This window comes from Oryctolagus cuniculus, chromosome 15, assembly GCF_964237555.1.
Source record: "Oryctolagus cuniculus chromosome 15, mOryCun1.1, whole genome shotgun sequence".
Classification (NCBI taxonomy): Eukaryota; Metazoa; Chordata; class Mammalia; order Lagomorpha; family Leporidae; genus Oryctolagus; species Oryctolagus cuniculus.
Window position 1 is genome coordinate 62,523,386 of NC_091446.1, and position 12,399 is coordinate 62,535,784.

The 12,399-nt window shown below is 57.2% G+C and overlaps 1 protein-coding gene across 2 annotated transcripts in view; it reads left to right on the forward strand.

The window, feature by feature from the left end:
- Positions 1-266: 266 nt before the first annotated feature.
- Positions 267-12,399, forward strand: part of UNC5B (unc-5 netrin receptor B) — a 105,380-nt gene continuing 93,247 nt past the window's right edge. The window contains exon 1 of one of the 2 annotated variants that reach the window (XM_070057797.1): positions 267-493. In XM_070057797.1, the coding sequence (XP_069913898.1) occupies positions 382-493 (112 nt within the window). In that variant the 5' untranslated portion in view covers positions 267-381. The remainder of the gene's footprint in view (positions 494-12,399) is intronic. The other variant, XM_070057796.1, reaches the window with a different exon arrangement.

The following is a 12,399-nucleotide window of genomic DNA, read 5'->3' on the forward strand; positions in this document are numbered from 1 at the left end:
TCAATACACAACAAAAAGCTTTTGTAATGGTCAGATTAAGGTATGTGGCATATCACTCATTTCTTTGCGGTGAGACCATTTCAAAAACACACAATACAGTATTGTTGAGCCCAGCCACCCTGCTGCCGTGCAAAGACCGGCTATGCCTGTTCCTCTGTCTGGGGCTGCCTCTGTGCCCCTCCGCCGGTCTCTCCCCACCCTCGGCATCTGCCCTTCTCTATTGTGTGAGCTCTGCTTTTGTAGATCCCACAGGGGATGTCATCGTGATTTTGGACTGTAGGGTCCCTGGGACCTCAGCCGCTCCCAGGGGCCCTGCTGTCTCTTGGGAAGGGAAGGCAGTGCTTAGGATCACTCCTGCTTCCAGGATCGGCGTCCTGGTGGATGGGTGAGAGACGGCAGGAGAAGGTGCTGCGAGATTGTGTGGGCCCGTCTTGGGAAGTCAAGGAGCTGCGTTCTGGGCCCAGCTCTGCCACCAGCTCTCTCGGAGACCCCGGTAAGTCACTTGCCCTCTTGGAGCGGCGTCTGAGTGCCGGGATTGGACCGCACTGTGAGTTCAGGCAACATTTGAGGGGCATTTGTGTGCCAAACACTAGCAGCTTGGAGCAAGAGATGCAATGCCTCACCCGAGGGGAGTTTGCCGCCTTGGGCTGGGGTTGGGTGATAGGGGAACCTTTAACAAGAGCCCTGGGCCTCTCTTGCTCTGTGCGGTTCCTCCCAGCCCCAGAGTTGGGGAGAAGGAGAGGAAACCTTGGGGCCGGGGCTGGCCCAGGCATTTGGGGGGCAAGTGGGCTTCCCTGTCTGGAAAACGAGCACGGGCGCTCTCACAGGGCATGGGGTGATGTGTAAATTAGGTGCCAAAGCACTCCAAGGCAGCTTGAGCCGGCAGAATCCCATCTGGCTGTGTTGTGTACACCAGTGTATGGTTTACCAGGGGTCACGTAAACAGGCTCCACCGACAGGCTCCACGGTGTCCCAGGGCAGGAGCCAGGCATCTGGAGGTCCTCTGGGCAGAACCACCTCCCTCCCCCACGCTGGCCAGTTAGACAACTGTTGATCTAGACCGGAGGAAAAAGCTGTCCAGAGAGGCCGGTGGGGACTGGGCAGCTCTTGCAGGGGTCCCAAAAAGGTGAAGCACCAGGGGTGGCTCTGGGGGAGGGAGGCGCATCGGGGCGGGGGGGGGGTGTCACACCACTGCTCCTCACAACCATTACAAACTCCCTGTGTGGCCTCCGGCAAGTAGGTTAGCAGCTCTGAGCCCCGGAGGCCAAACACAGCTCCTCCTGCCTGCCCGGGAAGTACACGCGCGGTGCACAGAGCGTGCTTTGAAGCGAGGTTCGCTTAGCATCCACGGAGCCAAGACAGGCAGCAGGTGTGGCGGGGCCAGGGACTCAGTTGATTAGAACATTTGAATAAGATCACTTCTAAGCCCCAAACCTGGGCAAAAGCGCAAAGGCAGGTGGGGTAAGCACATCTATTTTTCATGCTCCCAAGCTCAAGTGGGAGAAGACGGTAGCAGGGGTGATGTGGAATGAAAAACAGCTGAAACATTGATGAGCTCAGAGGAGCAGTGCAGCAGGGGCCAGGCCACGCCCACAGGCACCCCAGGCCCCTCCCAGACAGGGCTTTTCTGGAAGGAGGCAATTGCACACACGGCTTCAAGAGGAGCAGCCTGAGACCAGAGGGGCAGAGGCTATGATGAGAAACTCTGAATGCAGGCTCCAGGGTTGCTGTGTGACCTGGACCCATGGAGCGATCCTCTCTGGGCCTCATTAATGCTAATTTACCTGTTACTCCTAATTAGGTTGCAACTGGACCCTTGCTTAAGTCATTAACACGTTGCTCTGGCCACATTGGCAGTGCACGGTAGTCAGACGAGCTGAAGATGTGTGATGAGAAGTAGAAGAGCAGCTGGAGAAACAGGGCTCCTTGCGGGGAGTCGCAGGGCGGCCGGACGGCTGGTCCTGTCTGACGCGCCCGTGGCAACTCCTGACTTGGGTTCAGTCTCCCTTCCAGCTCCCTTCAAGCTGTCCCCAGAGGTAGGACTGTACGGCCTCAAGCTTGTTCTCCAATCTGACCATCCTCCCCTTCCAGTTCTACCGCGGGGAGTCATGAGATCTGCAGCCTCTGCTAGGCTTGCTTCCTTTTCTTCTAAAATTGGTGTTTTTTTTTGAGCCTGTCTATCATGCCAACAACCTGGGAGCACCCTGTGTAGGTCGTGAGCTCCCCTGCCCTGCCCCCACCATGAACCTGGACGCCAGGGAAGTGCCCTAGTGAGGTTTCTTTTTCCACAGGTGGACATCCACACATGGACGTGGAACATGGAATTAAAACATAAGTTTATTTGGGGGCAAAAGCTGTTGAAATCCACACACCCAATGAGTCTTTAAAAGGCCATGGAAAATCTGTATTAAGAAAGAACTATGCGTGGATTTCAAAAATGCTTGCACCAAGCAAAGGTATTTATTTTTAATTCCACCAAGTTTTGGGAGTGCCCTAGGATTTTCTTGGTTCACACAAATACTTGAGTCCTTAACAGGGGCCCGGCACATCCATGGGTGCCGTCTGCCCAAACACAGCATGGCTCACAGAACAGGAGCCCACCAACGAGCAGAGCCAGGCTCCCTCTCAGGTTGGGCTCTTTCCCGGCAGGCCCCAGCTCGGCCATGGTCAAGGCTAAGGCTTTCTGGCCCCAAAGTCCCCTACACAGCTTGTGTGGTTTGGTCGGTTCTACCCCTTATCAAGGGGGTCCTGAGGACTCGGGGAGAGGGGCGACCTTGTGGCTTCGTCCCAGCCCTGCAGGTGGCCAGTTAGCTTCTCCACACCTGCCCCCACTCCAGCAGCTATGGGACCAAGTTCTGCCCCGCACAGCTCAAAGGCCAGAGGCCAGGAACCTTCCAAAATCTGCTTGTGGGTGGAGGGGTTGAGACTTGGAGCCCTGCACACTCAGGTTAGAATTACAGCCCCCAGCTTCTCTGTGCAACCTGGGGTCCCTGAGCCTCGGTGGGGTTTTTTTACCCCTGGATTGGGATAACTTAGTTCCCTCAGGTTGGTGTGCAGTGAAATAAGAGCCCGACAGCTGGAGATCCCAGTGGTGGTGTCGGCGTACGCAGCGTCCATTTACCATGGACGGTCATCAGCTGTGGGAAGCTTGACTGAGACCCCACCCAGAGGGCCTCTTTACTGAGGACCCAAGAGGCCCAGTAGCCAGGTAGACTCACCTGGGAGACATCCCCAAGAGTGACCCCAAGGCCTAGAGTCTGCCCAGTGAGGCCTGAGTGTGTAGGGGGCAGCCCCGAACCCTTCCCTCCCCAAACTGCCTGGCCTGTGACACCTGCTGGAAGTCGAGCCTCCTGCCTCAGCCACCTTCTCTGGAGCCCGGGGACATTCCCTCCCGAGCCTGGAGCTGGAGAAGCTTCATCACACCCCTGTGGGCGCCCCGTCCCGCAGAGCAGGGGACAGGGCTCCCAGAAGGCAAAGCACACAACCCACACAGCTGAAACCTCAGTGGGGCCAGCGCCGGAACCGGGGCTCCCGGCCTCCCCGTCCAGAGCTCCTTGGTCCCTGTGTGCTGGCTGAACTGCTCCCTTCTCAGAAAATCCTCACTGAGAAAGCAACACCAGCCAGCCCACGTGGGGGCCCCAACGCCTTGCCAGTACCCGCCTTGCCAATGTCCGCCCTCTTTCAATATTTGTGTGGAATTTAAGATGGATGGATTGATTCGTTTGAAAGGCAGAGAGACGGAAGTAGGGACAGATCTTCCATCTGCTGGCTCACTCCCCAAATGGCCACAACAGCCGGGGCTGGGCCAGGCTGAAGGCAGGAGCCTGGAACTCCATGCAGGTGTCCCGTGTGGATGGTAGAAGCACAAGCACTTGGGCCATCTGCTGCTGCTTTCCCAGGCACGTTAGCAGGGAGCTGGATCTGAAGCAGTGCACCTGGGACTTGAACCGGAGCGCCTTTAGGATGCCAGCACCACAGGCAGTGGCTTAACCCACTGTGCCACAATGCTGGCCCCTTTGTTTTAGCTTTTTATTCCATATTTAAAAATCAGGAACTTTTTCATAAAAAGCCATATTCCCTCACCAATTGACTGTGGTAACACTAGACTGGTGTTCCCATGTGGTGCTGTTGTCACGTAGTCGCCACCGGTTCCAGAGGAGAAGTGCACCTCTACTTCCCCCACAGTCCCCAGCACTCCCTAAGGCCTCACACCCAGCCAGCTTCCTTCACAGGCCATGACCAGCCTCTCCCATGGAGGAAGCCCTATGGGGCCCTCTCCCTCTCCAGCCCCCAAAGTATCTGGACCAGGCACCACCAGCCCGGCGATCACCGCCACCCCAGACACGTGCCGTGCCCACTTCCCAAACCTCCGTCAGGTGTGGTGAGCAGGGTAGGGGTGGGCATTAGCTGCCCCACTCCAGGTGAGGAAACTGCTGAACAGGTGAGATGCAGAGATAGCAGCCCGCAGAGGAGGGCTTTGAGGCGCCCCCTGCTGGCGTGTCTGAGCATTGGGGCATTAGGACCGAGAGGGAAGAGGCACGTAGTCCTCTCCATGGGGGCTCTGGGGCCTGGCCTGAGCCGGGGTTTGGGATAGAGTCTGTGAGTAGGGCACAGCCAGCCCCCCAGCCCCTGGGGTGCAGTCGGGGAGGCCTCAGTTGTACACAGAGCTGCGGGACATCGTGTATGTGCACTATTGATGGTGTTGTACCTCACAGGCCATAAGTTATTGGCAGAACCAAGAGAATGGCGAGCTGGGGGCAGTGGCCCAGCCAAGGGGAGGGGTCCAGGCCAGAGCCTGCAGAGCACCTGTGAAGGGCGGGGCGAGTGGGGTGCGAGGCAGGAGCAGGTGTATGGCTGCCGCTGGCAAGGAGAGTAAACGCCAGGGTTTCCCTCCTGCTGCTGCCCCTCCATCACCCCAAGACTCCTGTCCTGGGACGTGGGGCACGGTGGGACGTGGCAGTGGCACCAAGAACCCTGTTTCAGTCCGAACATCACCAGATCTATCCAGCTCATTGTCACAACCATGACTGACACTTTGTAGGTACAAGACTTGAGGCATTTTCCCCTGGTCCTGGCGGGGTCACACAGCCAGCTGGGGGCAGCACTGGGCCTGACCGCAGCCGGGCAGCGGCCCGAGCCTGCGCTCTCAGTCAGCACGCTGGGTGCGGGTGCGCAATTGACTGCCCCGGAAGGAGGAGATTAGCCCCGGGGTTTAGTTGCTCTTTTGTGCTTATCTCTATTTTCCAAATTTTCTACGATGAATATGCATTGCTTTTGTAATCCGGAAAAACACACATAACAAATTATATTTTTAATAGCATCTCCCCGCCTCCCAAGTCCCTAGGTGCCTCCAGCCTAGCCCCTCCCCGACCCCTTGGCCACTTCTGAGAAGGAGGGGGATGCTGCCTCCTTCCCCGGGGCGGGGGCCGTGGGCTCCTCTCCTCCTTTCTACCCTGGGCACTGGCTGTGCCCCCCACCCCGGCTTCTCCTGTCAGGCCTGGCAGCTTCTCCTGTGGCTCCTCAGGGACTGTGGTTCAGCTCCAAGCCCCCCGCCCCCATCCCCTGCAACCTCAGCTCTGTCTGCCCACAGCAGCTGGGCTGATGGCAGGGCCGGCACCAGGGAGCTTGCCCGTGCCTCCCAGGTTCGCCACCTCCATCTCTGGGACCAGGCTTCCCAGGATTAAGGAGCAGTCCCCCGGGGCCACAACCATGCCCATCCTCTTCCACACAGCCCAGTTAAGGGTTCCCTCCGGCCCCTCACTGGGCAGACCTGGGGAGGGGGCAGGAGGGAGCCAGCAGCCATGACAGGCACAGAGTGTCTGGCCCCAGTCTGGGCCCCCTGCCTGCCGCCTCCCCAGCACTTCCTCCTGGGTCCCCAGCCCCACTGGGATTTACAACCCCCCTTCACGAAACTGGGCAGGGACACCAAGTGCAGTCAAGAGTGGCATCGCCCGTGTCGCGAAGCTGGCAGGCGCACTGGCCTTGAAGCATACTTATAGCCGCACACACACTCCCCACGCCTAAAAAATCTCAGCGCACCCATCCTATGGAACACTGCGTACACATGAAAAGAACGGTGAGGGTCTTGCGTGTGGACCGGAGCAGCCCTGATGTGACATCATGTGGGAAGGACATGTGTCCCAGTGCACAGCAGGGCTCGTTCTTGTTTGAAAGAAACGGGTGTTTTAGGAAGCGGCATTCAGTGCAGCAGTGTAAACCTCCCCCCCGTATGGGAGTCCTGCTGCTCTGTTCTCATCCAGCTCTCTGCTAATGCCCTGAAAATGCAGTAAAAGACGGCCAAGTGCTTGAGTCCCTGCCTCCCACGTGGGAGACCCCAATGGAGTACCTTGCTCCTGGCTTCGGCATGGCCCAACCCTAACCATTACAGTCATCTGGGGAGTGGCCCAGTGGGTGGAGGATGGAGTCTCTGATAGATAGATAGATTGATTGATTTAAAAATAAATAAAACAAATATATATAACTAAAATATATATAACAAATATATGTAACATCTCCCCCAATTCCTCTGCCTTTCAAATAAATACATCTTTTTTAAAAAACAAACATTAATTTATTTGACATGTAGGAAGAGACAGAGAAGCCTTCCACCTACTGGCTCACTCCACAAATGGCTGCAATGGTCGGGGCTGGGTCAGGCCAAAGCCAGGTGCCAGGAGCTTCATCTGGGTCTCCCACATGGGTGACAGGGGCCCCATCACTTGGGCCATTATCTGCTGGTTTCCCAAGCACATTAGCAGAGAGCTGGATGGGAAGTGGAACAGCCAGCACACAAACCGCGGCCCATATGGGATGCTGGTGTCACAGGCCAGCCCCCACCCAATCTCTTAAAAAAAAAAAAGATGCCACTTGGGACACCTGCATCCTGTATTCCACTTCTAATTCCAGCTTCTGGTTAACGTACACCCTGAGAGGCAGCAGGTGACGGCTCAAATCCTCGGGTCCCTCCCCTCTCACCCAAGGGGGAGATCTGGCTGGAGTTTCAGGCTCCTGGCTTTAGCCTGGCCCAAATGCCTATTGCAAGAAGGAAACCAGCAGGTGGAAGATCTGTCTCTGTTTCTTTCTCTGCCTTTCAAATATATTTTTTTAAAAATTAAAAAAGACATTTTAGGCCTGTTGATCCCACCAGAGCTGGCAGCGTATCCCTGAGACACAGACCCTACAAGGCTCCCAGAGGTCAAGATGTATCTGCAGAGGCTGGGGAGGGCAGGTGAGAGGGAATGGACACTTCTTGTGTGACCAAGTCCAGGAAAGGACACGATGAGATTATAGGTCATTTCTTTCTATCCACAATTTTAAAAACTTAGGCATAACTAAAGATGGACATAATAAGGCTTCTAGACCCAGTATTGGACATCGGGCATGGAGTCACCGTGGGGCTGGTTTAAGGGCCCAGTGCTCCTGTGCCGGAGCAGTGTCCTCCTCCAAGCCACGTCAGCCGCACCCTTGGCAACCCCTGGCCGGTGGTCACCACAGACTGATGGCTCGGGGCTGTTGGGCAGGATGGCCTCTGCTCGCGGAAAGTTCCATAAGTCATTTGACAGTCATGCGCCAGGATCCCCCTAAGTGCCCACCTCCCTGCCTGGATCCTTCTGTCTCATTTCTCCTCTGAGCTGGAAAGAGTCCGTGCTACAGGGAGGGGTCTTGGGCCACCGCCTCCTGGGAGCCCAAGTGTGTTCCCTGTCTGCGTTCACCGGGGGCCTCTGTTTCCCCATCGTGTGTGGCTGTGTGGCTTCCTTCTGGGAGGGAGCGGCGGGAGACGCCTGTGCGGAGGGGACATGCACCTGTAACGGATGTGCTGTTTTGCAATGCAAAGGGCAGCAGGATGAGCTGCTGGGAGGCCGCCGCTGGCAGAGCCACACAGAGAGGGGGCGCAGTGTGTGTGTTCCTGACCGAGCTCACAGGAAGAACAGGGCCGCAAGTCCACCAAAGGGCAGCAACTGGGGGACAGAGCGATCTGGTCCTCTGGTGGGGAATCGGCATGGCAGGGGCTGGGATGCCCGCTGGACTGCTCAGGCCCCTGGCCTGTGGGGAATTTGGCATCCCTGCCCTGCTGTCCAATCAGAGGTCACCATCTTCAGAGAGTTAGGAGGTGCCCCAGAGGCTCAGAGAGGCGGGGGCCTCCTGGGTTGAGCCTCAGCGCCAGTGGCCTCCCAGCTGCTCCTCTCCCTGCCCCTGACCCCAGCCCTCTGAAAAGTGTGGGCTCACCTGTCCCCCACCCCAGGCAAGGCCTGGGGGCAGTGAGGGTGGGGCTTGGTCCTCAGAGCCTGGTGCTGCAGCCGCCTCCCAGCAGTCCTCAGCCCTGCACCAGGAAGAGGAGGGGCAGGGGCGGGGGGAAGCCTTCTGGAGACAGGGAGGGGTGGGCCCTGGTGCTGTGACAGATTTGTCTCACAGGCCGGGAAGTGACGGTCACGTGACAGCCCCAGACTGCCAGGGTGGGGTGCTCGTTTGGCTCCGCTCCACCCCACATAGGAATGAAAACGCAAGGCTTCGAGGAGAGGGGAATGGTGGCTGGAGCCCCACCCTGTGTCCCTTTATGAGAAGGGAGTGGGCTGGAGACAGAGAGAGGACCAGGGCGTCTGAGGAGGGGTCTGAGGGATCTGTGTGGAGCACGGGTGGCAGCGGGGTGTGGGGGGAGCACGGGGCTGCAGTTGAAGTCTGCCGGCTCTTGACACAACAGCCGGGGCCATAAATGGCCGCCAGCACCGCGTGTGTGGCTCCACTCCCAAAGGAACTGACCTTCCAATTCTATCTCATTTTAATTCATTTAAGAACCGACATTTGAGTCGCTTATTAGGACACGTGTATTTGCAACAACATGGGTGCTATGTTTTGCTATGACTTTTTTTTTTAAAGATTTATTTATTTGAAAAGCAGAGTTACAGAGAGGCAGAGGCAGAGAGAGAGGTCTTCCATCTGCTGGTTCACTCTCCAGGTGGCCACAACGGCCAGGGCCGCACCAATAGGAAGCCAGGAGCTTCTTCCAGGTCTCCCATGCAGGTGCAGGAGCCCAAGGACTTGGGCCATCTTCTACTGCTTTCCCAGGCCATAGCAGAGAGCTGGATGGGAAGTGGAGCAGCATGGACTCAAACCCGTGCCCATATGGGATGCCAGCACTGCAGGCAGTGGCTTTACCTGCTTCACCACAGCACCAGCCTCTTGCTGTGATTTTTAATGAAGCCCAAACACTGTGACCAAGTATTTCCGATGAAAACGGAAATTTTCATGCCAAACTGAGATGAGCTCTACGTGTGAGCTTCCTGAACGTGGCGTGCAAGGGCCGTAGTCACTGTGAATGGCTTTTACACCAGTTACCTGGTGCAGTACTATTTGGGGCATATTCAGTTAAACAAAATGTGCCAAAAAAATTGCATGTGAATTCTTTTTACTTTTCAAAAGCAGCTACTATGAAATTTACAATGACGCACGTGGGGCGGGCATCTGGGCTGGCCATTGAGACGCTGGTTAGGATGCCTACGTTAGAGCACCCAGGTTCAAGCCCTGGTTTTGTGGCTGCCTCCAGCTTCCTGCCATTGCAGCGCCTGGGCGGCAGCAGGGGTTGGCTCAGGTAACTGAGCTCCTGCCGCCCGCGCGAGAGACCTGGACTAAGTTCCTGGTTTCAGCCTGGCCCATTCTCGACTGTTGCAAGCATTCAGGGAGCGAGCCAGCAGGTGCGGGCTCTCTCCTCTTTGTGTCTCCGCCTCTCAAATCAGAAGTAAAGTTGGAAAGAAATCAACTCATGTGACCTGTTCTGCTCTGCTAACGCCTGCAGCATTAACGCTTCTCTCGTCTGGGACTCGGGGGACCTGCGTTCTCTCGCTTGTGAATCTAAGTGGCAGTGTGTTAACTTAACGAGTATTTTCCTAGGAGCTGACTTGACCCTAGGAATATTTTCTCTTGCTTGTCTGGTGTCGATCTGGGGGGGGTTCTCCTCTTTGTTATTTTTAACCTCCTGCTGGTCTGTCTGGAGAAGCCTGCACGGAGGTCCCTAGCGGAGACTAATCTACAAATTGTCTTTCCCGTGTTGTCCTCGATGGAACTATTTCTTCATTAACGGATGGTTAAAGCTACTGAGTGGAAGCCACACATGTGTGATTTGCACTGTGGTTGTGTCCCCTCGTCAATGCTTTATCACTGGGACATGGGTCATTCCCGGGGTCAGGTGTAAGTGTGCGTGGGACGCCTTCCTGCTTGCTGTGAGTAAGGCCCCTTCTCTGTGCTTCTGGTTACCGCCCCCCCCCCCTGCTCGCCTCAGTGATGTGGGGGAAGACGCTATGACCCTGAGACCAACTGTGTTCCGCCCAAGAGCCTGTGACTGGGCCTTGGGAGTCGAGTTCCTGCTTCCAGCCTCTGGTGCCCCCTACCCAACACGATCAGCACCCTGAGGTGGTCCCCGCAACCTGAGAGGCACTGAATGTAGCCAGGGCTGAGCAGCGGGCCTGGCCCCCCTCCCCCTGCCTCACCCCAACACAGAGAGGGCCTGCAGGGCCCCCCCACCCCCATGACTGGGCGCTGGCAGGGAGCTCCCAGCCAGTACAAACTGGGCCGGTCCCTCCTGTGCCACAGACCTGTCAGCTGTCAGGCTGCAGCGGGGACACGGAGGCCAGCAAGATAGCACTGAGTGCTTTCCCGAGAATGTCTGGGCGTGGTCTGCTCAACGCCGATCAGCGGGTTGGGGGGTGGGGGGGCTGGGGCCACATCCCTGCCCCCTACTCCCACCCCCAGGCCTGCAGAGGAACCAGCTGGGCTAGCCTGACCTGTTGCAATCTCTCTGTCGCAAGTCTGTCTGGATGCTTTGATGGGCCAGGTTTTCACCCTGTCCTTCAAGTCACCTTTAACCTGGGCCTTGTCACAGGGAGAGGACCCAGAGGATCCTGCACAGGGCAGTTTCTAGGGGCTGCGGTGCTGGCCTGGAGCTCTGTGTGGCCCTGAGAGAGGCACGCTGCTTCTCTGGGCCTGCTTTCCTAAGCAGGAAGCCCTCCCAGAATCCCCTCTTAGGTCCACCCCTTTCTGCAGAGATGTCAGCTCCATCTGATGGCCCAGCCACCCGGCACGTGGGCAGAGCTGCTTTGCAAATCAAAAATGCAGACATCCTGCTTCCGGCGACGCCTCTCTGCACACGCTGGGCACCGCGCCTGCCCCTACAGACCAGGCCCGTGTTGTTAATTTATTCAATCAACAAACATCTCTTTGGGAAAATGCTTGGTGCAGTGCTCACAACGCACCCAGGTTTCCCTTCCTCCTCTTCCTCCTCTGCCAGGGGCTGAGCACGGTGTTTCCCTAGTACAGTTATTGCCCAGATTCGCTCTGCACCCCAGGCGCCCCCAAACTGTCTCAGGGCTGATGCAGGTGATGCCTGCACTGCCTCTTCAAGGACCAGCGCTGCGTCCACCACGTGTCCAGGATCTCCACCGTCTTACGCCACTACCCCAGGCTCTGTGGTCTCCAAACGCTTTTCTTTGAATGGACCTCACTGTGTAACCAGCTTCTCTGAAGAGGGTGGGTGGCGTCTGGAGTTACCTAAACACCCCTTCCCCTCCCTGTCCAGTTTAAGGTGCAGAAAACACTGGGAGTCAGAGGGCTGGGCTGCACAGAACAGGCCGCTGCCTTGCTGTGTGACCTCAGGCAAGTTCTCGTCCGCTCTGGGCTTCTGGTCCATGTTGGTCCAACGAGGAGGCTGGGATGAGTGAGTCTGAAACGATGATCGCAACCGCAGCACAGGGAGAGCAGAAACTCACCCTTGGCGTGAGAGAGACAGCTGCCGCGCCCTTCCTCAGACAGCTGGCCTGGGAGCAGCCAGGGCACTGCAGGTGGCTGTGGCCTTCTGCAGTGAGTCACTGCACACCAGGAGCGCCTTGAGGTCCAGCTCACACACTAATTGCCCCCAAATATGCCTCCTCGAGGATCTCACAAGGTCTGAAGTTCCGCCACCAGAACCGCCTGCCCTTGGAGCCAGAGTATGTGATGTTCCGCTCAGATCTTGTTAAACAAACAGGTGTGTGTCTGTAAGAGGCCGACGGATGACAATGCGGAGCCTCCAGCCCTGTCCCCAAGCAGCTCCAGTCTTCACGGGGACTCCTTCTGACTTCACGGCCCTCCAGCCACGGAGGCACTTGGCGTTTGCTGTGGTTACCTCTTGGGTTTTCCTGAGGACCCAGGAGAGGACAAAGTCACCAGCTGTCCTGATCTGGTCCACAAGGACAATGTCTGGCACTCGGTCACAGCGTCCAAGGTCACCCTCTGCTTCCTCGTCATACCGGGACCTCTGCCCCAGGAGCCGCTTAAGCCTCAGCACTGTAGCAGGTGACACAGGGACAGGCAGGCTCTGAGCTGGTGCCCACCCCTGCGTGCGATGACAGTGAGGTCTCCTCTTGCATATTC